Genomic DNA, 27683 nt, shown 5'->3' with positions numbered 1-27683 from the left:
TACAGCAGGTGTGTGTGTGTGTGTGTGTGTGTAGTGTAGTATACAGGTGTGTGTGTGTGTGTGTGTGTAGTGTAGTATACAGGTGTGTGTGTGTAGTGTAGTATACAGGTGTGTGTGTGTGTGTAGTGTAGTATACAGCAGGTGTGTGTAGTGTAGTATACAGCAGGTGTGTGTAGTGTAGTATACAGCAGGTATAAGTAGTGTAGTGTAGTGTACAGCAGGTATGTGTAGTGTAGTATACAGCAGGTATAAGTAGTGTAGTGTAGTGTACAGCAGGTGTGTGTAGTGTAGTATACAGCAGGTGTGTGTAGTGTAGTATACAGCAGGTGTGTGTAGTGTCTATCTCTGTACATTACCTGGTGCAGTTTCATTGGCACCACCACATGGAGCTCGTTCAGCTTCTGCTGCTTCTCCCGCTGAAACGCTTCTAGTTCGGCCTCCGCAGTCTTCAGATTCACTTCTACTATCCTGACCTGTCAGCAGCAGAAACAAAGAGATGTGGAGTCTGTCACACATGGAGGGCGTGCGCGGTCACCAAGAGGACGTCCCCGTGATTGTCTGCAGCCATCAGGTGTGTGCGGAACACTAGAGGAAAGCAGAGGTCCCCCGACCACAGGACCAGGACTCTGAGTGACTTGTAATATTCTTATATATCATGACTGAGGGCCCATTATACATCACAAGCCACACATTATAAACAACTATGGCTTCTCCTCTGAGCGTAATCCCACATTTCACATCCAGATACAACACAGACATTTTCCAACACTTATAAGAAAGAAGATCATGATCAGTACAGGAGTAATGTATGTACACAGTGACACCACCAGCAGAATAGTGAGTGCAGCTCTGGAGTATAATACAGGATGTAACTCAGGATCAGTACAGGATAAGTAATGTATGTACACAGTGACTCCACCAGCAGAATAGTGAGTGCAGCTCTGGAGTATAATACAGGATGTAACTCAGGATCAGTACAGGATAAGTAATGTAATGTATGTACACAGGGACTCCACCAGCAGAATAGTGAGTGCAGCTCTGGAGTATAATACAGGATGTAACTCAGGATCAGTACAGGATAAGTAATGTATGTACACAGTGACTCCACCAGCAGAATAGTGAGTGCAGCTCTGGAGTGTAATACAGTATGTAACTCAGGATTAGTACAGGATAAGTAATGTAATGTATGTACACAGTGACACCACCAGCAGAATAGTGAGTGCAGCTCTGGAGTATAATACAGGATATAACTCCGGATCAGTACAGGATAAGTAATGTAATGTATGCACACAGTGACTCCACCAGCAGAATAGTGAGTGCAGCTCTGGAGTATAATACAGGATGTAACTCAGGATCAGTACAGGATAAGTAATGTAATGTATGTACACAGTGACCCCACAAGCAGAATAGTGAGTGCAGCTCTGGAGTATAATACAGGATGTAACTCAGGATCAGTACAGGATAAGTAATGTAATGTATGTACACAGTCACTCCACCAGCAGAATAGTGAGTGCAGCTCTTGAGTATAATACAGGATATAACTCAGGATCAGTACAGGATAAGTAATGTAATGTATGTACACAGTGACCTCACCAGCAGAATAGTGAGTGCAGCTCTGGAGTATAATACAGGATATAACTCAGGATCAGTACAGGATAAGTAATGTATGTACACAGTGACTCCACCAGCAGAATAGTGAGTGCAGCTCTGGAGTATAATACAGGATGTAACTCAGGATCAGTACAGGATAAGTAATGTAATGTATGTACACAGTGACTCCACCAGCAGAATAGTGAGTGCGGCTCTGGAGTATAATACAGGCTGTAACTCAGGATCAGTACAGGATAAGTAATGTAATGTATATATACAGTGACTCCACCAGCAGAATAGTGAGTGCAGCTCTGGGGTATAATACAGGATGTAACTCAGGATCAGTACAGGATAAGTAATGTATGTACACAGCGACTCCACCAGCAGAATAGTGAGTGCAGCTCTGGAGTATAATACAGGATGTAACTCAGGATCAGTACAGGATAAGTAATGTAATGTATGTACACAGTCACTCCACCAGCAGAATAGTGAGTGCAGCTCTGGAGTATAATACAGGATATAACTCAGGATCAGTACAGGATAAGTAATGTAATGTATGTACACAGTGACTCCTCCAGCAGAATAGTGAGTGCAGCTCTGGAGTATAATACAGGCTGTAACTCAGGATCAGTACAGGATAAGTAATGTAATGTATATATACAGTGACTCCCCCAGCAGAATAGTGAGTGCAGCTCTGGAGTATAATACAGGCTGTAAATTAGGATCAATACTAGATAGGTAATATCATGTATGTACACAGTGACCCCACCAGGAGAATAGTGAGTACAGCTCTGGAGTATAACACAGGATGTAACTCAGGATCAGTACAGTATAAGTAATGTCTTGTATGTACACAGTGACCCCACTAGGAGAATAGTGAGTACAGCTCTGGAGTATAATACAGGATATAACTCAGGATCAGTACAGGATAAGTAATGTAATGTCTGTACACAGTGACTCCACCAGCAGAATAGTGAGTGCAGCTCTGGAGTATAATACAGGATATAACTCAGGATCAGTACAGGATAAGTAAAGTATGTACACAGTGACTCCACCAGCAGAATAGTGAGTGCAGCTCTGGAGTATAATACAGCATGTAACTCAGGATCAGTACAGGATAAGTAATGTATGTACACAGTGACTCCACCAGCAGAATAGTGAGTGCAGCTCTGGAGTATAACACAGGATGTAACTCAGGATCAGTACAGGATAAGTAATGTAATGTATGTACACAGTGACTCCACCAGCAGAATAGTGAGTGCAGCTCTGGAGTATAATACAGGATGTAACTCAGGATCAGTACAGGATAAGTAATGTAATGTATGTACACAGTGACTCCACCAGCAGAATAGTGAGTGCAGCTCCGGAGTATAATACAGGATGTAACTCAGGATCAGTACAGGATAAGTAATGTAATCTATGTACACAGTGACTCCACCAGCAGAATAGTGAGTGCAGCTCTGGAGTATAATACAGGATATAACTCAGGATCAGTACAGGATAAGTAATGTAATGTATGTACACAGTGACTCCACCAGCAGAATAGTTCTAGTCACCTTCTTGGCCAGCGTATCACATTCTTTCTTCAGATTGTCCATAATCTTTTTCTCTTCCACCAGAGCCTCCTCAATATCCAGTCTTTTCTCTCTCAGTTGTAGAATGTTGTCGAACAGTTCGGGGTCACAGTCTGAATGGGACAAAGAGACAATGACAAAATCTCCAAATATTTTGAGGTGATTTTAACGTTTTCTGCAAATAAAGCTGAATTATTGTTTACGGAGTCTATACCGGAGCAATCATGAGCCCACTAAAGAAAGGGGGAAGAGGGTTGTGTAGCAATCTCAATCCATCAGACGTGGACAGGAGGGGTCTAGAGAAGCGGTCCCTGACAATGGTAGATCACATGGGATGATGGCGGTCTCTCGTGGTCACCCAGTGCTTGTCTGGACTGTTGCTAGGCAACTGCTTAGGGTAAATTTCATGAGGAAGGAAATAAGACACATCCCTGGAGTCAGACAGTAGGGCTCACAGTGACAATCCACATGGGAAATTGGTTGTCACCAGAATTTAACCCTTAACCGATTTTAATTTCAGGCATTGAGCTCCTTTAACTCTTTCACTGCCGAGGATGCCTGTTATACGTCTGGAATTTGAACGTTTGTCGAGACTAGAAAATAAGAACTGGCGCTTACATCTTGGTTTTATATTAAAGCTTAAAGTCTTCGTTTTCAAATGATACCAGGATCAAATTTAGGGGCAATATCCGGGGAGCGGCATTAGTTTGAAGTCGGGGAGCGGGATGAAAACTTTTACTTCCTGGTTCTGTGTCTTTGTAAGGGAGGGAGGAGGGAGCTGCAAGTGAGAGCAGGACGAAAGATCCCAGCCGGTTACTGTCAGCTCCCCTCTTGTTCAACCTCAGTGACCCCAGGGGGGGATACAGGAACATTTCTCCATGTTATCACCCCTATTATATATGTGCTCACTGGCACATTTGGTGGGGGGGGTCTTTTTTTTGTAATCACCCCCTGCATCTAATCAGACCATTTCTCGGCCCCGTGACTCGGACGTTTTCCGGCACCTGGGTCATGGAGACTTTTGGTCTCTTCAGTTTTGGTGACATGTATGAACTCTGCATGTCTGGAGATTGTTATATATCTCCTGCTCTGCCGGGCTCAGACTTTTATCCACAAACACGACCTCTTGCATTTTTTACCCAAGGTTATGCTTTGCTGAAAAATTGCATGCAGGCGCCGATGTTTGTACAGTACTGGGTGGCATTTCCACAATGTGCCAGGTGTCTAATGTAAATATATGGGTAGCCGGGGTGTAATATGATTTTTTTTATTTTATAATTGATGCTTTATTTGTGTATGTCAAAAGTGTAAAAGCATTGTCCCGGCAGCGAAAGGGTTAAATGATAAACGCAGTCAGATAATACTCACTGTCTGGGCAAACAGAATCATCGAAAACGCCTTCTTCAGACTCCAACTCCTCATCGTCGCTTTCATACGTGGACTCTTCATCCGAATCTTCATCACTGTCCTCATCTTCCTCTAGAAAACAAATAATGCTTCTATTAGTGACGTGAAAGTCCTTTAATCTGATAGTCTAGAAAGTCCCTAAACCACCACCCTAGACCATCCAGAAACCCCCCTAAATCATCAGGGACACTGTCATAGATGAACATTGCGCCCTCCTCACTTTCTCAATGCCATCCTGACTGCAGACAGAAATTCAGTCCCAGAAATTCCATGGGTAGTCATGATCATGGGCATTACTAGAAATGACTTCAATGGTCCCCCCCCCCCCATCGTGCATCTGTCATGTATAGTGCGTCCTAGGATCCAGCATGGGAACAATCGGTGTGAGGAAAGAGGCTGCATTATCTCAGCAGGGAGGCAGCTTGCAGCAGCAGAAACCTACCTTCACGTCCTCATTCCTAGTTTAGTGTCCCGCTAAGATCTTTTTTAAGGTAAAGCAAGATCCCCCAACAATAGAAGTTATCGCAATCATTTTATGGCATGGATATCAGTCAGAAGTTTATATTATCCATCAGTGATTGCTACAATTAAATTAAAGGGGCTTTGGAATATATAAGTGTGTTTTCGGCAGAGCTCCCCAATACTTCTAGGCTCTAGTGTGCCCCAAATCCTGACAGTAGTCATGGAACACATAGCTTAATCTACCCAGAAAGATCAGGCAACAGGAGCCAAGGCTTCACCTTGTTGACTTCTGAGATGGGAGAGGTCAGTGCGGCTCTATGTGTGTCACTGCTGGTCCCATCTATATGTACTGCATGGTCTGCTGTCACTGGGCATGGTCTGCTGTCACTGGGCATTGTCTGCTGTCACTGGGCATGATCTGCTGTCACTGGGCATGGTCTGCTGTCACTGGGTATGGTCTGCTGTCACTGGGCATGGTCTGCTGTCACAGGGCATGATCTGCTGTCACTGGGCATGGTCTGCTGTCACTGGGCATGATCTGCTGTCACTGAGCATGGTCTGCTGTCACTGGGTATGGTCTGCTGTCACTGAGCATGGTCTGCTGTCACTGGGCATGGTCTGTTGTCACTGAGCATGGTCTGCTGTCACTGGGCATGGTCTGCTGTCACTGGGCATGATCTGCTTTCACTGAGCATGGTCTGCTGTCACTGAGCATGGTCTGCTGTCACTGGGCATGATCTGCTGTCACTGGGCATGGTCTGCTGTCACTGAGCATGGTCTGCTGTCACTGAGCATGGTCTGCTGTCACTGAGCATGGTCTGCTGTCACTGAGCATGGTCTGCTGTCACTGAGCATGGTCTGCTGTCACTGGGCATGATCTGCTGTCACTGAGCATGGTCTGCTGTCACTGGGTATGGTCTGCTGTCACTGGGTATGGTCTGCTGTCACTGAGCATGGTCTGCTGTCACTGAGCATGGTCTGCTGTCACTGAGCATGGTCTGTTGTCACTGAGCATGGTCTGCTGTCACTGGGCATGGTCTGCGGTCATAGACAAAAAAAAGAGAACAATGAGTCACAAAGCCTTAAATAAATAGAAAATGGTATAAATTTTATTATAATAAAAAAGACAAACAGTATAAAAATAGAAAAGAGGATCTAAAGAACATTGTCTGTACATGGACCACTCAAGAAGTAATAATGCAGTCACGGGTAGATGTTACTAATACACACAGAACAAAGTTATATTCCGTGCGGCTAGACAAGACACCTATTTCAGTTATAAGTGCTATGATAGAGTCCTAGTGCTAAGACATAACATATCGTTTAGCAAAAGGTACGATTTGTACATAAGAACCTTTGTGGGAATGGGCAAAGCTGCCCGGATTACCAAAGGTAGATCAGGTAAAGGTGTCCTGGGATAGCCTTAAGTGTGAGTCTATGCCCACCTGGTGAAACCAGGGGGGTCCGTGTGGAAAATCTTACCCATAGAGATGAGGGGAATGTAGTGGTCCGCAGAGTTATTGAAACGCTCCAACGCGCGTTTCGCAAGTACAGCTTCTTCAGGGGGGTCTATATGTGGGCCACTATATACAGGGGGAGCTATATGTAGAGCACTATAGGGGAGATATTTTTCTGGTACTTTCTATAGGGGTGGGCTATATGTGGGACAGTATATACAGGGGTGGGTTACCTGTGGGGCACTAGCTACAGGGTGGCTATATGTAGGGCACTGTCTACAGGGGTGACACTATATACAGGGGGAGCTATATTTGAGACTATCTACAGAGGTGGGTTATACATGGAGCACTATCTATAGGGGAAGCTATATGTAGGGCAGCACGGTGGCTCAGTGGTTAGCACTATTGCCTTGCAGCTCTGGAGTCCATATGTGGGCACTATCTACAGAGGGCTGTATGTGGGACACTATCTACAGGGGCTTCTATGTAGGGCAGTATCTACAGAGGCTCTATGGGGTCACTATCTACAGGGGGCTATGGGGGCACTATCTACAGGGGGCACGGTGTGTGTGTGTGTGTGTGTGTGTGTGGGTGTGTGGGACACAGTGTATGGTACTATTATAATCAGGGACACAGTGTATGTTGCTATTATAGTTAGAAGTGCAGTGTATGGCGCTTTATTATATTTAGAGGTGTTGAGAATTTTAACTTTGTTTATAGCTGCAGAAATGTTTTAAAAGTGAGAAGCTGAAGACATGTGAGCGGCAAACTGCAGAAATGGGTCGTGGCCGGGAGAAATCCATCATAGAGGTCTGGACCAGAGGGAGAAGAAAAGAACTAGAATCTGAGATGTCACCGGTGAGTCACTTAATGTAAATGTTTATTCTGCCTCTAATCAGCACTGTAGTCACTGTATGATCTGCAGAGAGATGATTATGATATGATTTTTTTTTTGGTGAAACAGCATCTCCCAGCATATCCTTATCATTGTTCGGGCCATGCTGGGAGCTGTAGTTTTACGCCGTACACACCTATACGGCAGGGGTTGCACTAAATTGAGCTGTATTTGTTCTGGTGTTGTATATCTGAACTGATCTTGGTTCTGGTGCTGTATATATGTACTGAGCTTTGTTCTGGTGCTGTATATATGTCAGAGCTTGGTTCTGGGGCTGTATATATGTCAGAACTTGGTTGTGGTACTGTATGTATGTACTGAGGTTGGTTCTGGTACTGTATGTATGTACTGAGGTTGGTTCTGGTGCTGTATATATGTACTGAGCTTTGTTCTGGTGCTGTATATATGTATGGGCTTGGTTCTAGTGCTGTATTTATGTACTGAGCTTGGTTTGCGGTACTGTATATATGTCAGAACTTGGTTCTGGATCTGTAGTTATATAGAATATATTTATAATAACATAATCGCCCGGCAGATGGAATTGTTCTCAGTTCATTGTATATTTCATGGGAATCAGTCAGGTAGTTTTAACCCCTTGAACCACCACTATGCGGTGATACATGACCTGACAATATTTACAAACATTCCCTTGAATGTTCTTTTCAAATGCAGCAAAATCTTTCAAATCCACTTTTAAAAAGTTGCACACTATAGGCTAATTACTCATTAGAGGGTCATGGGGCGGTGCCGCTATCCTGAAGAGTCACATAGTCCGGCCTCCAAACCCACCTTTCCATGTTTGAGTGACATCTCCCTGGCTGATACAACTTTCTCGGATGCACCATTGCCTTGTGGCACTATACACAAGGGAGGTTGTGTGGCACTATACACAAGGGGGGCTGTGTGGCACTATACACAAGGGGGGCTGTGTGGCACTATACACAAGGGGGGCTGTGTGGCACTATACACAAGGGGGAGCTGTATGGCACTATACAGAAGGGAGGTTGTGTGGCACTATACACAAGGGGGGGCTGTGTGGCACTATACACAAGGGGGAGCTGTGTGGCACTATACACAAGGGGGAGCTGTGTGGCACTATACACAAGGGGGAGCTGTGTGGCACTATACACAAGGGGGAGCTGTGTGGCACTATACACAAGGGGGAGCTGTGTGGCACTATACACAAGTGGGAGCTGTGTGGCACTATCCACATGGGGAACTGTATGGCACTATACACAAGGGGGAGCTGTGTGGCACTATACACAAGAGGGAGCTGTGTGGCACTATACACAAGGGGGAACTGTATAGCACTATTTACAAGGGGGGTGGCTGTGGCTCTATCTACAGGGAGCTGAGTGTGGCACAATCTACAGGGGTCTGTGTGTGGCACTATCTACTAAGGGGGGCTGTGCTGCACTATCTACTAAGGGGGGCTGTGCTGCACTATCTACTAAGGCGGGCTGTGCGACACTATATACAAGGGAGGGGGGCTGTGTGGCACTATATACAGTGGGAGCTGTATAGCGCTATATACAGTGGGAGCTGTATAGCGCTATATACAGTGGGAGCTGTATAGCGCTATATACAGTGGGGGCTTTATGGCGATATCTACAGGGGGCTGTATGGCACTATCTACAAATGGGGTGTGACACTGTCTATAGGTGGAGCTTTATAACACTGTCTACAGGGGGCTGTATGGCACATTCTACAGGGGGCACTGTCACTGGGCATGGTCTGCTGTCACTGAGCATGGTCTGCTGTCACTGGGCATGGTCTGCTGTCACTGGGCATGGTCTGCTGTCACTGGGCATGGTCTGCTGTCACTGGGCATGGTCTGCTGTCACTGGGCATGGTCTGCTGTCACTGGGCATGGTCTGCTGTCGCTGGGCATGGTCTGCTGTCGCTGGGCATGGTCCGCTGTCGCTGGGCATGGTCCGCTGTCGCTGGCCATGGTCCGCTGTCGCTGGCCATGGTCCGCTGGCCATGGTCCGCTGTCCCTAGGCATGGTCCGCTGTCACTAGGCATGGTCCGCTGTCACTAGGCATGGTCCGCTGTCACTAGGCATGGTCTGCTGTCACTGGAGTTACTGTATTGAGATGCATCCGCCACTTTGGCCACATTCATGCATGGTCATACTGAACAAGACGACCTGGGGCCAGTTGCTTAGACAACATGGTACATTATAAGTATTGTCAGGCTGCTACAAGGGAAGTTACGGGGCCGTTTTTCTCATTTTTGTTGTCATTTGTCGCTCACCTATAAGTAGATATTAAAAATATGGTGCCAGCCCCCCTGCCTGTAACACTGCAGTCCCTGTCACGTACCATCCAATGTAACGCCACCCCAGCAATCAGGTTACATGGCCACATGACCACATCCACCAATGGCTCTAGTGCTCTAGGCGTACAATGCTAGAACTATTAAAGGATGTGGTCATGTGACCGTGCCACATATAGAATACAGCAATATAGTGATGGGAACTTCAGGCAGGACAGATGTTTTGTACGGTGGTCTAGACAAAGCTTCATGTAGTAATAACTTATACACATAAGGCTCTCTTCACACCTATCAGCATCTGTATTATTTATACATTAGTTATCTGTATAGTATGGCACTGTTATTAATTTCTATTGTATGGCAACATGGCAGCATTATTTATGTCTACAGTATGGCAGTGTTACATATGTGTTCTATATGGTGACCTTAATTATGTGTATAGTATGGCAGCGAAACTTATTTGTACTATATGGTGAAATTAGTATGGCAGTGTTATTTATGTGTACTGTATGGTGACATTAGTAATGTGTATAGTATGGCAGTGTTATTTATGTGTACTGTATGGTGACATTAGTAATGTGTATAGTATGGCAGTGTTATTTATTTGTACAGTATGGTGACATTAGTTATGTGTATAGTATGGCTGTTATTTATGTGTACTGTATGGATACATTAGTAATGTGTATAGTATGGCAGTGTTATTTATGTGTACTGTATGGTGACATTAGTAATGTGTATAGTATGACTGTTATTTATGTGTATTGTATGTTGACACTAGTTATGTGTATAGTATGGCAGTGTTATTTATTTGTACAGTATGGTGACATTAGTAATGTGTATAGTATGGCAGTGTTATTTATGTGTACTGTATGGTGACATTAGTAATGTGTATAGTATGGCAGTGTTATTTATTTGTACAGTATGGTGACATTAGTAATGTGTATAGTATGACAGTGTTTATTATGTGTACTGTATGTTGACACTAGTTATGTGTATAGTATGGCAGTATTATTTATTTGTACAGTATGGTGACATTAGTAATGTGTATAGTATGTTGACACTAGTTATGTGTATAGTATGGCAGTGTTATTTATATGTACAGTATGGTGACATTAGTAATGTGTATAGTATGGCAGTGTTATTTATGTGTACTGTATGGTGACATTAGTAATGTGTATAGTATGGCAGTGTTATTTATTTGTACAGTATGGTGACATTAGTAATGTGTATAGTATGACAGTGTTTATTATGTGTACTGTATGTTGACACTAGTTATGTGTATAGTATGGCAGTATTATTTATTTGTACAGTATGGTGACATTAGTAATGTGTATAGTATGTTGACACTAGTTATGTGTATAGTATGGCAGTGTTATTTATTTGTACAGTATGGTGACATTAGTTATTTGTACAGTATGGTAGTGTTATTTATTTGTACTGTATGGTGACAGTAATGTGTACAGTATGGCAGCATTTTTTATTGTGTACTGTATGGTGGTGATAATTATGTGTACAATATGGCAGCATTCTTTGTGTATGGTACAGCAGTGTTATTTATGTGTACTGTATTATGACATTAGTTATCTGTATAGTATGGCAGTGTTATTAATTTCTAGTGTATGGCAGCATTATTTATGTCTACAGTATGGCAGAGTTACGTATGTGTACTATATGGTGACATTAGTTATGTGTATAGTATGGCTGTTATTTATGTGTACTGTATGGTGACATTAGTTATGTGTATAGTATGACTGTTATTTATGTGTATTGTATGGATACATTAGTAATGTGTATAGTACGGCAGTGTTATTTATGTGTACTATATGGTGACATTAGTTATGTGTATAGTATGGCTGTTATTTATGTGTACTGTATGGATACATTAGTAATGTGTATAGTATGACTGTTATTTATGTGTACTGTATGGATACATTAGTAATGTGTATAGTATGACTGTTATTTATGTGTACTGTATGGTGACATTAGTTATGTGTATAGTATGACTGTTATTTATGCGTACTGTATGGTGACATTAGTTATGTGTATAGTATGACTGTTATTTATGTGTACTGTATGGTGACATTAGTTATGTGTATAGTATGACTGTTATTTATGTGTTCTGTATGGTGACATTAGTAATGTGTATAGTATGGCAGTGTTATTTATGTGTATTGTATGGTGACATTAGTAATGTGTATAGTATGACTGTTATTTATGTGTACTGTATGGTGACATTAGTTATGTGTATAGTATGACTGTTATTTATGTGTTCTGTATGGTGACATTAGTAATGTGTATAGTATGGCAGTGTTATTTATGTGTTCTGTATGGTGACATTAGTAATGTGTATAGTATGGCAGTGTTATTTATGTGTATTGTATGGTGACATTAGTAATGTGTATAGTATGGCAGCGTTATTTATGTGTTCTGTATGGTGACATTAGTAATGTGTATAGTATGACTGTTATTTATGTGTATTGTATGGTGACATTAGTAATGTGTATAGTATGGCAGTGTTATTTATGTGTTCTGTATGGTGACATTAGTTGCATACAGTATGGCAGTGTTATTTATGTGTATTGTATGGTGACATTAGTAATGTGTATAGTATGGCAGCGTTATTTATGTGTACTGTATGTTGACACTAGTTATGTGTATAGTATGGCAGTTACTTATTTGTACTGTATGGTGACATTAGTTATGTGTATAGTATTACAGTGCTATTTATGTGTACTATATGGTGAAATTAGTAATGTGTACAGTATGGCAGCGTTATTTATTTGTACTATATGGCAGCATTATTTATTTGTACTATGGTGACATTAGTTATGTGTTCAGTATGTCGTTATTTATGTGTACTGTATGGTGACATTAATTATGTGTTCAGCTTGGCAGTGCTATTTATTTGTACTATATTGTGACATTAGTTATGTGTATGGTAAGGCAGTGTTATTTATTTTAACTGTATGGTGACATTAGTAATGTGTATAGTATGGCAGTGTTCTTTATGTGCACTGTATGATGACATTAGTAATGTCTACAGTGTGGCAGTGTTATTTATGTGTACTGTATGATGACATTAGTTGTGTACAGTATGGCAGCGTTATTTATTTGTACTGTTAGATATGTGTGCAGTGTGGCAGTGTTATTTATGTGTGCTGTAAGGTGACATTAGTTATGTGTATAGTATGGCTGTTATTTATGTGTACTGTATGGATACATTAGTAATGTGTATAGTATGGCAGTGTTATTTATGTGTACTGTATGGTGACATTAGTAATGTGTATAGTATGACTGTTATTTATGTGTATTGTATGTTGACACTAGTTATGTGTATAGTATGGCAGTGTTATTTATTTGTACAGTATGGTGACATTAGTAATGTGTATAGTATGGCAGTGTTATTTATGTGTACTGTATGGTGACATTAGTAATGTGTATAGTATGGCAGTGTTATTTATTTGTACAGTATGGTGACATTAGTAATGTGTATAGTATGACAGTGTTTATTATGTGTACTGTATGTTGACACTAGTTATGTGTATAGTATGGCAGTATTATTTATTTGTACAGTATGGTGACATTAGTAATGTGTATAGTATGTTGACACTAGTTATGTGTATAGTATGGCAGTGTTATTTATATGTACAGTATGGTGACATTAGTAATGTGTATAGTATGGCAGTGTTATTTATGTGTACTGTATGGTGACATTAGTAATGTGTATAGTATGGCAGTGTTATTTATTTGTACAGTATGGTGACATTAGTAATGTGTATAGTATGACAGTGTTTATTATGTGTACTGTATGTTGACACTAGTTATGTGTATAGTATGGCAGTATTATTTATTTGTACAGTATGGTGACATTAGTAATGTGTATAGTATGTTGACACTAGTTATGTGTATAGTATGGCAGTGTTATTTATTTGTACAGTATGGTGACATTAGTTATTTGTACAGTATGGTAGTGTTATTTATTTGTACTGTATGGTGACAGTAATGTGTACAGTATGGCAGCATTTTTTATTGTGTACTGTATGGTGGTGATAATTATGTGTACAATATGGCAGCATTCTTTGTGTATGGTACAGCAGTGTTATTTATGTGTACTGTATTATGACATTAGTTATCTGTATAGTATGGCAGTGTTATTAATTTCTAGTGTATGGCAGCATTATTTATGTCTACAGTATGGCAGAGTTACGTATGTGTACTATATGGTGACATTAGTTATGTGTATAGTATGGCTGTTATTTATGTGTACTGTATGGTGACATTAGTTATGTGTATAGTATGACTGTTATTTATGTGTATTGTATGGATACATTAGTAATGTGTATAGTACGGCAGTGTTATTTATGTGTACTATATGGTGACATTAGTTATGTGTATAGTATGGCTGTTATTTATGTGTACTGTATGGATACATTAGTAATGTGTATAGTATGACTGTTATTTATGTGTACTGTATGGATACATTAGTAATGTGTATAGTATGACTGTTATTTATGTGTACTGTATGGTGACATTAGTTATGTGTATAGTATGACTGTTATTTATGCGTACTGTATGGTGACATTAGTTATGTGTATAGTATGACTGTTATTTATGTGTACTGTATGGTGACATTAGTTATGTGTATAGTATGACTGTTATTTATGTGTTCTGTATGGTGACATTAGTAATGTGTATAGTATGGCAGTGTTATTTATGTGTATTGTATGGTGACATTAGTAATGTGTATAGTATGACTGTTATTTATGTGTACTGTATGGTGACATTAGTTATGTGTATAGTATGACTGTTATTTATGTGTTCTGTATGGTGACATTAGTAATGTGTATAGTATGGCAGTGTTATTTATGTGTTCTGTATGGTGACATTAGTAATGTGTATAGTATGGCAGTGTTATTTATGTGTATTGTATGGTGACATTAGTAATGTGTATAGTATGGCAGCGTTATTTATGTGTTCTGTATGGTGACATTAGTAATGTGTATAGTATGACTGTTATTTATGTGTATTGTATGGTGACATTAGTAATGTGTATAGTATGGCAGTGTTATTTATGTGTTCTGTATGGTGACATTAGTTGCATACAGTATGGCAGTGTTATTTATGTGTATTGTATGGTGACATTAGTAATGTGTATAGTATGGCAGCGTTATTTATGTGTACTGTATGTTGACACTAGTTATGTGTATAGTATGGCAGTTACTTATTTGTACTGTATGGTGACATTAGTTATGTGTATAGTATTACAGTGCTATTTATGTGTACTATATGGTGAAATTAGTAATGTGTACAGTATGGCAGCGTTATTTATTTGTACTATATGGCAGCATTATTTATTTGTACTATGGTGACATTAGTTATGTGTTCAGTATGTCGTTATTTATGTGTACTGTATGGTGACATTAATTATGTGTTCAGCTTGGCAGTGCTATTTATTTGTACTATATTGTGACATTAGTTATGTGTATGGTAAGGCAGTGTTATTTATTTTAACTGTATGGTGACATTAGTAATGTGTATAGTATGGCAGTGTTCTTTATGTGCACTGTATGATGACATTAGTAATGTCTACAGTGTGGCAGTGTTATTTATGTGTACTGTATGATGACATTAGTTGTGTACAGTATGGCAGCGTTATTTATTTGTACTGTTAGATATGTGTGCAGTGTGGCAGTGTTATTTATGTGTGCTGTAAGGTGACATTAGTTATGTGTACAGTATGGCAGTGTTATTTATTTTTACTGTATGGTGACATTAGTTATGTGTATAGTATGGCAGTGTTAATTATGTGTACTGTATGGTGACATTAGTTTTGTGTATAGTATGGCACTGTTTATGTGTACTGTATGGGAACATTAGTTGCGTACAGTATGGTAGTGTTATTTATGTGTACTGTATGGTGACATTAGTTGCATACAGTATGGCAGTGTTATTTATGTGTATTGTATGGTGACATTATTTGTGTGTACAGTATGGCAGTGTTATTTATGTGTACTGTATGGTATGTGTACTGTATGGTGACATTAGTAATATATATGGTATGGTAGTGTTATTTATGTGTACTGTATGGTGACATTAGTTTTGTCTATAGTATGGTAGTGTTATTTATGTGTGCTGTATGGTGACATTAGTTATGTGTATAGTATGGCAGTGTTATTTATGTGTACTGTATGGTGACATTAGTTATGGGTATAGTATGGCAGTGTTAATTATGTGTACTGTATGGTGACATTAGTTATGGGTATAGTATGGTAGTGTTATTTATGTGTACTGTATGGAAATATTAGTTGCGTATAGTATGGCAGTGTTAATTATGTGTACTGTATGGTGACATTAGTAATGTGTATAGTACGGCAGTGTTATTTATGTATACTGTATGGTGACATTAGTTATGCGTATATTATGGCAGTGTTATTTATGTGTACTGTATGGTGACATTAGTTGCATACAGTATGGCAGTGTTATTTATGTGTATTGTATGGTGACATTATTTGTGTGTACAGTATGGCAGTGTTATTTATGTGTGCTGTATGGTGACATTAGTTGTATACAGTATGGCAGTGTTATTTATGTGTGCTGTATGGTGACATTAGTTGTATACAGTATGGCAGTGGTATTTATGTGTGCTGTATGGTGACATTAGTTATGTGTATAGTATGGCAGTGTTATTTATGTGAACTGTATGGTGACATTAGCTTTGTGTATACTATGGAACTGTTTATGAGTACTGTATGGGAACATTAGTTGCGTACAGTATGGTAGTGTTATTTATGTGTACTGTATGTGACATTAGTTATGCGCATATTATGGCAGTGTTATTTATGTGTATTGTATGGTGACATTATTTGTGTGTACAGTATGGCAGTGTTATTTATGTGTGCTGTATGGTGACATTAGTTGTGTGTACAGTATGGCAGTGTTATTTATGTGCACTGTATGTGACATTAGTTGTGTGTACTGTATGATGAAATTAGTTGTGTGTACTGTATGATGACATTAGTTGTGTGTACTGTATGATGACATTAGTTGTGTGTACTGTATGTGACATTAGTTGTGTGTACTGTATGATGACATTAGTTGTGTGTACTGTATGATGACATTAGTTGTGTGTACTGTATGATGACATTAGTTGTGTGTACTGTATGATGACATTAGTTGTGTGTACTGTATGATGACATTAGTTGTGTGTACTGTATGATGACATTAGTTGTGTGTACTGTATGATGACATTAGTTGTGTGTACTGTATGATGACATTAGTTGTGTGTACTGTATGATGACATTAGTTGTGTGTACTGTATGATGACATTAGTTGTATACTGTAGTTGGACACCAACCTTCGTCTCCGCGCGCCTCCTTCTTCTTTACCCGCTTGATCTTCTTCTTAAAGACTTTGGTGAGGAACGTGGCAAATTTGTTGCCTTCTCCCAGAGAGGTCTGGAAGGCGGCGTGTAAAGCCTTCTCTTTCTCCTGCAGCTTCACGACTTCCTTCCTCTTCGCCTCCAACAGCTGCATAAAATCCTCGGACCTTCTCTACAAGACAGGATGTAAAAAATAATGTAATGTTTGGATATTCAGGTCCTGAACCCCCCCCCCCCCCCTCCCCAGGCATGATATCTATAGACGTACATTCATCTCATCCAGCTCAGTAATTCGGTCACTGACTTTCTCCTGCAAGATGTCTTCTCGCTTCTCAAACTCCTTCAGCAGGAGAAGCTCTTCGAAAAGCGTGATGTGCCGCAGGTCAGCCATCTTCATCTGCACGTCCAGCTGCAACTTCTTGTGTCGTAAAAGGCGAAGCTCGGCGTCAAAGTCGCTGGCCAGTTTGTTCATCTGGAATAGAGGTGGAAAATGATTCAACAGGATTTCCACGTGGGCCCTGACCCAATGAGAGGAGTAAAGGGATAAGGATAATGGGTGCTAATATATAAGGTTTTCTTTTCGTCCAATGGCAGAGTCTGGGCATTTGCTAAAATCCACTCCTGTTCCTTGACATACAGATGTGTCCACCCCTAATTTTTAAGGTGTATGTTTTTTAACATGGGAGTCTGAAAGCTGACAGGTTGCATTTGTCGGACGCATATGTTTTTTTTACATGTTTGTTTAAGGCTCTTTTCACATCTGTGTCTGTCGTTTCATTGTTCTGCTCTGTTATAAGAGCAAAGCAACAAAAATGACGGCAGTGACGGAGGAACCTGCGACGAAGGCTCCGTTAGCAGATGTGAATATAGCCTAACATCTTGCGCCATGCATTCAGAACATACCGGGTTTATAGATAAGGGCCTGTTCACATCACCGTTCACTTTCCGTTTCAGTCACCATTGATGTCCATGGTGACGAAAACATCGCTAATGGTTTCCGTTCGTCACCATTCTGGCAGGTTTCCGGTTTTCCGACGGAATCAATAGCGGAGTCGACTCTGGAAAACCGGAAACCTGCTGGAATGGTGACGAACGGAAACCATTAGCGATGTTTTCGTCACCATGGACATCAATGGTGACTGAAACGGAAGCTGTGGTTTCACTTTCACTTTCCGTTGCGGGGTTCACCCGACGGAAACCTCCAACGGAACCCCGGAACGGAAAGCGAACGGGCCCTAACAGTCTCCATTTCTATGTCCTGTCTAGAAAACTGATTCTGACAGAGACTTGTGAAACGGAGATCTACGGAAACATTTAGGCTCTATTCACATCGGTGTTGTTCATTTCCGTTGTTCTGTACCGTTAAAAACAGATTCAACTTCATAATGGCACCAGGCGGGGCTGCCCCCTGTCCCCGTTGTTGTATGTCCTGGTCATGGAGCATCTCATGGCCTCCATTCAGAACAGCACAGATATTAAAGGCATTACCATAGGAATATAAGTGCTCTGCATTTGCTGATGACTTATTGGTTTACCTCACGGACCCGCATGTCTCTCTCCCCTCGTTGATGTCCGAGCGGTCCCGTTTTGGGACATGGTCTAACTTCAAGATCAACTTCTCCAAGTCTGAAGCGTTGAATGTCTCTCTCCCGGTCCCGTTAGTGTCGCTTCTCAAAAGCAATTTCCCCTTCTCTTGGCCCTCTAGGGGTATAACATCCTTGGGGGCCCGTATAAGTAGTGACCTCTCACAACTGTTTACAAATAACTTCATTCCCCTATTGGCCAAGTTTGGCACAGATCTCACTTCCTGGCATAAGACGGAATTCTCCTGGTTTGGCCGTATTAATATTATCAAAATGTCTCTCCTTCCCAGATTACTGTTCCTCCTGCAGACGATCCCCATCTCCATCCCATCCTCTTACTGGTTGCGTATCCAGCAATGCTTTGGATCCTTCATATGGCCAACCGGTCATCCACGTTTGAGTCGAGCTCTTCTTACTCGATCCAGAGATGCAGGTGGGGTTGGTCTGCTGGACTGTCGCCTCTATTACTTGGCGTCGAATCATGCTCGTGTTCTGGATTTTTTTCATAATCGCGACTCAAAAATGTGGGTTTGTTTAGCCCAACAACTCTGCCCTAGTACCCCATCTACCCTGCCGTGGACCCTGTCTGGGAACAGACCGACTCAAGCCTCATTTGTTGTTTACCACACCTTTTTGGCGTTGCGATCTTCAGGGGCGGCGGGTGGTTCGCTCATAGACCCATCGGGTCCTTTAACCCCTATTACTGACAATCCAGCCTTTCCTGTTGGTAGGGCTCGTCGCTCCTTCCTAGGCAGGACGTCCACCAATCCCATGTATTTTACTCAAGTCCTTTCCGATTCCTCTCTACTCCCTCTAGCCTCCATCTGCCCCACTGATACGCCCTCTACTCGCTATATGTTTGAATATTCCCAGTTAAAGCATTTTTATGGTGCTATCAATCGCCGCTCACATCTTCACCGGCTGCTTACTCATTTTGAACGCTTATGTGTTTCCACCCTGCCCCCTACCCATGCCATCTCCACATTATATAAACTACTCCTTTCCCAGCGATCCCACCAACTCCCTTCCTTCTGCGGGGCTTGGGAGAGAGAATTACATATAATTTCACTGACGCAAAATGGAAACGGTGTTTCTCTCTTTCTAAAAAAGCCTCTATAGCCATCAGAGCCCAGGAAACTAGTTCCAAAATTGTTTCTAGATGGTACCGGGTCCCGGCTGCTCTTCATAAATGGTATCCGTCCGTGCCTGACAATTGTTGGCGTTGTGGAGCTGTGGGAGGTTCCATGTCTCATGTTTGGTGGAGTTGCCCCTCGTTGAGGAGTTTTTGGGATGCGGTGCTTAAAATAATATTAGGGGTTACTGGGGTCTCTGTTCCCAATTCTCCAGAGGCAGCTCTTTTATTTATGTTCCCGATGCCATTACACATTTATAAAATGCAGTTCAGATTTGAATGTATTCTTTAGGTTAGAGTATTTATGACGACTTTGTAATGCAGCAATATTAGTAGGTGCAGCTACAATGGGGCGGTGGGTGCATTGATCTGCCCTGTGTTTTTCTCTGCAGTGGGGCCGGTGATACTAGTTTCACCGTTACTCCGCTTGTGCCGTGTCCCTGTCGGTTACCTGTTTGATGAGGTTTTCCTGCATGTATAAATTCTGGATTTCTTCTCTCTGCACGGCCTCCTTCTCCAGGTCAGACAGCTCTGTATTCTGTATACGGCAACTTTGGGAAGACACGATGCGGTGTGATTTGAAGGTGCTCGTGGTGGACGGTCTGGAATGTGATTCTGATTTCTTTGCTGCCGTTTGCTCTTTTCCTCCAAAACTGCCAAATCCACCAAACCCTCCGTTCTCTACCGCCGGCCGTGCCTGGACCCGCTTCTCTTGCTGCAGTTGGAACCTGCGGAGAGTCTCGCTGTCATACTGGAACTTCTTCTCTGGTGTCTCGTCAGGGAGCAGTGAAGGGACTCTCGGGATAGGGAGGTGTTTGGACGGGTCCAGTGCTTCCTGGATGTCTATCAATTCTCGGACCAAACGCTCCATCTTTTCTATGGTTTCTAGCTTGAGATCACGGAGCGCCATGATGGAGCGGTTCATGGATGATTTATGTTCATGTATCTTTAAGAAGAAACACAAGTCAGAGTTATATGGAGCCGGTCTACAATACAAATCAGCGCAGTATCTCCTGTACGATCAATAACTAATTACTGATCACTGATTAATCACTGACGACGAGTGTCAGGGGTTCACAACCTGATTTATAGGATATGTTTAGCATGAAATGTCAATCCTCTGCTCCTGCCCTGGAGATAACGTCATACCTGCAGCCTTATATGTGTACATAACATTCAGACATACCATGCTTTCTAACATTGCCAGTTCATTCCTCTTTCTTTCTGCATTTATACGCAGGTGCTCGGGGACAGTGTAATCCTTTGCAGTTTTTAGTTTAAAGTCTCCCATGTTCTCCATGGCATTTTTAATGGCCAAAACATCCGCTGGGTCCTCATAGTCCTCACTGGGCTTCGTTTTGTACCTGGGAAAAAAATAGCAGGAACGTTGTTATTCTGTAAAGTAGGAAACATTTGCACATTAAGGCCCCATGCACATGGCCGTGCTCGTGATCACGGTCAACGACAGCCGCGGACAGCAGACTATATTTTCGTATGGGAGCGCGGACCATAAAAAGCAAATGATAGGACATGTCCTATCTTTTGCGGCACACATCTACAGCCCGGACAACTTCCCGTATATAAACAGGAAGGTGTCCATAAACAATAGAAGTGAACGCTTTCGTAATTGCAGACCGTAATTGTGGTCCACAATTATTGGCGATTCTTACGGTCGTGTGCATGGGGTCTTACAGAAGAATGCAAAACTTTGTGTAGTGTTGCTGGATATAAAGTACTCAGCAGTGTGTGCAGTGATCTGGATATAAAGTACTCAGCAGTGTTCTGGATATAAAGTACTCAGCAGTGTGTGCAGTGTTCTGGATATAAAGTGCTCAGCAGTGTGTGCAGTGTTCTGGATATAAAGTACTCAGCAGTGTGTACAGTGTTCTGGATATAAAGTATTCAGCAGTGTTCTGGATATAAACTACTCAGCAGTGTGTGCAGTGTTCTGGATATAAAGTACTCAGCAGTGTGTGCAGTGTTCTGGATATAAAGTACTCAGCAGTGTGTGCAGTGTTCTGGATATAAAGTGCTCAGCAGTGTGTGCCGTGTTCTGGATATAAAGTACTCAGCAGTGTGTGCCGTGTTCTGGATATAAAGTACTCAGCAGTGTGTACAGTGTTCTGGATATAAAGTACTCAGCAGTGTGTGCAGTGTTCTGGATATAAAGTACTCAGCAGTGTGTACAGTGTTCTGGATATAAAGTACTCAGCAGTGTGTGCAGTGTTCTGGATATAAAGTGCTCAGCAGTGTGTGCGGTGTTCTGGATATAAAGTACTCAGTTGTGTGTGCAGTGATCTGGATATAAAGTGATCAGCAGTGTGTACAGTGTTCTGGATATAAAGTACTCAGCAGTGTGTACAGTGTTCTGGATATAAAGTACTCAGCAGTGTGTGCAGTGTTCTGGATATAAAGTGCTCAGCAGTGTGTGCCGTGTTCTGGATATAAAGTACTCAGCAGTGTGTGCCGTGTTCTGGATATAAAGTACTCAGCAGTGTGTGCAGTGTTCTGTATATAAAGTACTCAGCAGTGTGTGCCGTGTTCTGGATATAAAGTACTCAGCAGTGTGTGCCGTGTTCTGGATATAAAGTGCTCAGCAGTGTGTGCCGTGTTCTGGATATAAAGTGCTCAGCACTGTGTGCAGTTTTCTGGATATAAAGTACTCAGCAGTGTGTGCAGTGTTCTGGATATAAAGTACTCAGCAGTGTGTACAGTGTTCTGGATATAAAGTGCTCAGCAGTGTGTACAGTGTTCTGGATATAAAGTACTCAGCAGTGTGTGCAGTGTTCTGGATATAAAGTGCTCAGCAGTGTGTGCAGTGTTCTGGATATAAAGTGCTCAGCAGTGTGTGCCGTGTTCTGGATATAAAGTACTCAGCAGTGTGTACAGTGTTCTGTATATAAAGTACTCAGCAGTGTGTACAGTGTTCTGGATATAAAGTACTCAGCAGTGTGTGCAGTGTTCTGGATATAAAGTACTCAGCAGTGTGTGCAGTGTTCTGGATATAAAGTACTCAGCAGTGTGTACAGTGTTCTGGATATAAAGTACTCAGCAGTGTGTGCCGTGTTCTGGATATAAAATACTCAGCAGTGTGTGCCGTGTTCTGGATATAAAGTACTCAGCAGTGTGTACGGTGTTCTGGATATAAAGTGCTCAGCAGTGTGTGCCGTGTTCTGGATATAAAGTACTCAGCAGTGTGTGCCGTGTTCTGGATATAAAGTACTCAGCAGTGTGTGCAGTGTTCTGGATATAAAGTACTCAGCAGTGTGTGCAGTGTTCTGGATATAAAGTACTCAGCAGTGTGTGCAGTGTTCTGGATATAAAGTACTCAGCAGTGTGTGCCGTGTTCTGGATATAAAGTACTCAGCAGTGTGTACAGTGTTCTGGATATAAAGTACTCAGCAGTGTGTGCAGTGTTCTGGATATAAAGTACTCAGCAGTGTGTGCAGTGTTCTGGATATAAAGTACTCAGCAGTGTGTGCAGTGTTCTGGATATAAAGTACTCCGCAGTGTGTGCAATGTTCTGGATATAAAGTACTCAGCAGTGTTCTGGATATAAAGTACTCAGCAGTGTGTACAGTGTTCTGGATATAAAGTACTCAGCAGTGTGTACAGTGTTCTGGATATAAAGTACTCAGCAGTGTTCTGGATATAAAGTACTCAGCAGTGTGTACAGTGTTCTGGATATAAAGTACTCAGCAGTGTGTGCAGTGTTCTGGATATAAAGTACTCAGCAGTGTTCTGGATATAAAGTACTCAGCAGTGTGTACAGTGTTCTGGATATAAAGTACTCAGCAGTGTGTGCAGTGTTCTGGATATAAAGTACTCAGCAGTGTGTGCAGTGTTCTGGATATAAAGTACTCAGCAGTGTGTGCCGTGTTCTGGATATAAAGTACTCAGCAGTGTGTGCGGTGTTCTGGATATAAAGTGATCAGCAGTGTGTGCAGTGTTCTGGGTAGAAAGTCCTCAGCAGTGTGTGCCGTGTTCTGGATATAAAGTACTCAGCAGTGTATGCAGTGTTCTGGATATAAAGTACTCAGCAGTGTGTACGGTGTTCTGGATATAAAGAGCTCAGCAGTGTGTGCAGTGTTCTGGGTAGAAAGTACTCAGCAGTGTGTGCAGTGTTCTGAATATAAAGTACTCAGCAGTGTGTACAGTGTTCTGGATATAAAGTACTCAGCAGTGTGTGCAGTGTTCTGGATATAAAGTACTCAGCAGTGTATGCAGTGTTCTGGATATAAAGTACTCAGCAGTGTGTACGGTGTTCTGGATATAAAGAGCTCAGCAGTGTGTGCAGTGTTCTGGGTAGAAAGTACTCAGCAGTGTGTGCAGTGTTCTGAATATAAAGTACTCAGCAGTGTGTACAGTGTTCTGGATATAAAGTACTCAGCAGTGTGTGCCGTGTTCTGGATATAAAGTGTTCAGCAGTGTGTGCCGTGTTCTGGATATAAAGTGCTCAGCAGTGTGTACAGTGTTCTGGATATAAAGTACTCAGCAGTGTGTACAGTGTTCTGGATATAAAGTGCTCAGCAGTGTGTGCCGTGTTCTGGATATAAAGTACTCAGCAGTGTGTACAGTGTTCTGTATATAAAGTACTCAGCAGTGTGTACAGTGTTCTGGATATAAAGTACTCAGCAGTGTGTGCAGTGTTCTGGATATAAAGTACTCAGCAGTGTGTGCAGTGTTCTGGATATAAAGTACTCAGCAGTGTGTACAGTGTTCTGGATATAAAGTACTCAGCAGTGTGTGCCGTGTTCTGGATATAAAATACTCAGCAGTGTGTGCCGTGTTCTGGATATAAAGTACTCAGCAGTGTGTACGGTGTTCTGGATATAAAGTGCTCAGCAGTGTGTGCCGTGTTCTGGATATAAAGTACTCAGCAGTGTGTGCCGTGTTCTGGATATAAAGTACTCAGCAGTGTGTGCAGTGTTCTGGATATAAAGTACTCAGCAGTGTGTGCAGTGTTCTGGATATAAAGTACTCAGCAGTGTGTGCCGTGTTCTGGATATAAAGTACTCAGCAGTGTGTACAGTGTTCTGGATATAAAGTACTCAGCAGTGTGTGCAGTGTTCTGGATATAAAGTACTCAGCAGTGTGTGCAGTGTTCTGGATATAAAGTACTCAGCAGTGTGTGCAGTGTTCTGGATATAAAGTACTCCGCAGTGTGTGCAATGTTCTGGATATAAAGTACTCAGCAGTGTTCTGGATATAAAGTACTCAGCAGTGTGTACAGTGTTCTGGATATAAAGTACTCAGCAGTGTGTACAGTGTTCTGGATATAAAGTACTCAGCAGTGTTCTGGATATAAAGTACTCAGCAGTGTGTACAGTGTTCTGGATATAAAGTACTCAGCAGTGTGTGCAGTGTTCTGGATATAAAGTACTCAGCAGTGTTCTGGATATAAAGTACTCAGCAGTGTGTACAGTGTTCTGGATATAAAGTACTCAGCAGTGTGTGCAGTGTTCTGGATATAAAGTACTCAGCAGTGTGTGCAGTGTTCTGGATATAAAGTACTCAGCAGTGTGTGCCGTGTTCTGGATATAAAGTACTCAGCAGTGTGTGCGGTGTTCTGGATATAAAGTGATCAGCAGTGTGTGCAGTGTTCTGGGTAGAAAGTCCTCAGCAGTGTGTGCCGTGTTCTGGATATAAAGTACTCAGCAGTGTATGCAGTGTTCTGGATATAAAGTACTCAGCAGTGTGTACGGTGTTCTGGATATAAAGAGCTCAGCAGTGTGTGCAGTGTTCTGGGTAGAAAGTACTCAGCAGTGTGTACAGTGTTCTGGATATAAAGTACTCAGCAGTGTGTGCAGTGTTCTGGATATAAAGTACTCAGCAGTGTATGCAGTGTTCTGGATATAAAGTACTCAGCAGTGTGTACGGTGTTCTGGATATAAAGAGCTCAGCAGTGTGTGCAGTGTTCTGGGTAGAAAGTACTCAGCAGTGTGTGCAGTGTTCTGAATATAAAGTACTCAGCAGTGTGTACAGTGTTCTGGATATAAAGTACTCAGCAGTGTGTGCCGTGTTCTGGATATAAAGTGTTCAGCAGTGTGTGCCGTGTTCTGGATATAAAGTGCTCAGCAGTGTGTACAGTGTTCTGGATATAAAGTACTCAGCAGTGTGTACAGTGTTCTGGATATAAAGTACTCAGCAGTGTGTGCAGTGTTCTGGATATAAAGTACTCAGCAGTGTGTGCAGTGTTCTGGATATAAAGTACTCAGCAGTGTGTGCCGTGTTCTGGATATAAAGTACTCAGCAGTGTGTGCCGTGTTGCGGATATAAAGTGATCAGCAGTGTGTGCAGTGTTCTGGATATAAAGTACTCAGCAGTGTGTGCCGTGTTCTGGATATAAAGTGCTCAGCAGTATGTGCAGTGTTCTGGATATAAAGTACTCAGCAGTGTGTGCCGTGTTCTGGATATAAAGTGCTCAGCAGTGTGTACAGTGTTCTGGATATAAAGTACTCAGCAGTGTGTGCAGTGTTCTGGATATAAAGTACTCAGCAGTGTGTACAGTGTTCTGGATATAAAGTACTCAGCAGTGTGTGCAGTGTTCTTGATATAAAGTACTCAGCAGTGTGTGCAGTGTTCTGGATATAAAGTACTCAGCAGTGTGTACAGTGTTCTGGATATAAAGTACTCAGCAGTGTGTACAGTGTTCTGGATATAAAGTACTCAGCAGTGTGTGCAATGTTCTGGATATAAAGTACTCAGCAGTGTGTACAGTGTTCTTGATATAAAGTACTCAGCAGTGTGTGCAGTGTTCTGGATATAAAGTACTCAGCAGTGTGTACAGTGTTCTGGATATAAAGAGCTCAGCAGTGTGTGCAGTGTTCTGGATATAAAGAGCTCAGCAGTGTGTGCAGTGTTCTGGATATAAAGAGCTCAGCAGTGTGTGCAGTGTTCTGGATATAAAGTACTCAGCAGTGTGTGCGGTGTTCTGGATATAAAGTGATCAGCAGTGTGTGCGGTGTTCTGGATATAAAGTACTCAGCATTGTATGCAGTGTTCTGGATATAAAGTACTCAGCAGTGTGTGCGGTTTTCTGGATATAAAGTACTCAGCAGTGTGTACAGTGTTCTGGATATAAAGTACTCAGCAGTGTGTGCAGTGTTCTGGATATAAAGTACTCAGCAGTGTGTGCAGTGTTCTGGATATAAAGTGCTCAGCAGTGTGTGTGGTGTTCTGGATATAAAGTACTCAGCAGTGTGTGCTGTGTTCTGGATATAAAGTACTCAGCAGTGTGTACAGTGTTCTGGATATAAAGTGCTCAGCAGTGTGTACAGTGTTCTGGATATAAAGTGTTCAGCAGTGTGTGCAGTGTTCTGGATATAAAGTACTCAGCAGTGTGTACAGTGTTCTGGATATAAAGTGCTCAGCAGTGTGTGCAGTGTTCTGGATATAAAGTACTCAGCAGTGTGTGCCGTGTTCTGGATATAAAGTACTCAGCAGTGTGTGCAGTGTTCTGGATATAAAGTACTCAGCAGTGTGTGCAGTGTTCTGGATATAAAGTACTCCGCAGTGTGTGCAGTGTTCTGGATATAAAGTACTCAGCAGTGTATGCCGTGTTCTGGATATAAAGTACTCAGCAGTGTGTGCAATGTTCTGGATATAAAGTACTCAGCAGTGTTCTGGATATAAAGTACTCAGCAGTGTGTACAGTGTTCTGGATATAAAGTACTCAGCAGTGTGTACAGTGTTCTGGATATAAAGTACTCAGCAGTGTGTACAGTGTTCTGGATATAAAGTACTCAGCAGTGTGTACAGTGTTCTGTATATAAAGTACTCAGCAGTGTGTACAGTGTTCTGGATATAAAGTACTCAGCAGTGTGTGCCGTGTTCTGGATATAAAGTACTCAGCAGTGTGTGCAGTGTTCTGGATATAAAGTACTCAGCAGTGTTCTGGATATAAAGTACTCAGCAGTGTGTACAGT

At 41.9% G+C, this 27683-nt stretch overlaps 1 protein-coding gene across 3 annotated transcripts in view; it reads right to left on the bottom strand.

Moving 5' to 3' along the window:
• CFAP44 (cilia and flagella associated protein 44) overlaps positions 1-27683 on the bottom strand; it is a 110155-nt gene that overhangs the window by 19522 nt on the left and 62950 nt on the right. For all 3 annotated transcript variants that reach the window (XM_075854697.1, XM_075854698.1, XM_075854699.1), the window contains exons 24-30: positions 20942-21119; positions 20207-20701; positions 17309-17512; positions 17017-17212; positions 4533-4643; positions 3147-3277; positions 357-473 (exon numbers count right to left, since the gene is read on the bottom strand). In XM_075854697.1, coding sequence (XP_075710812.1) covers positions 357-473; positions 3147-3277; positions 4533-4643; positions 17017-17212; positions 17309-17512; positions 20207-20701; positions 20942-21119 — 1432 coding nt within the window. The remainder of the gene's footprint in view (positions 1-356; positions 474-3146; positions 3278-4532; positions 4644-17016; positions 17213-17308; positions 17513-20206; positions 20702-20941; positions 21120-27683) is intronic.

The sequence above is a fragment of the Rhinoderma darwinii genome, chromosome 2, assembly GCF_050947455.1.
Source record: "Rhinoderma darwinii isolate aRhiDar2 chromosome 2, aRhiDar2.hap1, whole genome shotgun sequence".
Lineage (NCBI taxonomy): Eukaryota > Metazoa > Chordata > Amphibia > Anura > Rhinodermatidae > Rhinoderma > Rhinoderma darwinii.
This window is presented reverse-complemented; position numbering and strand designations above follow the sequence as displayed.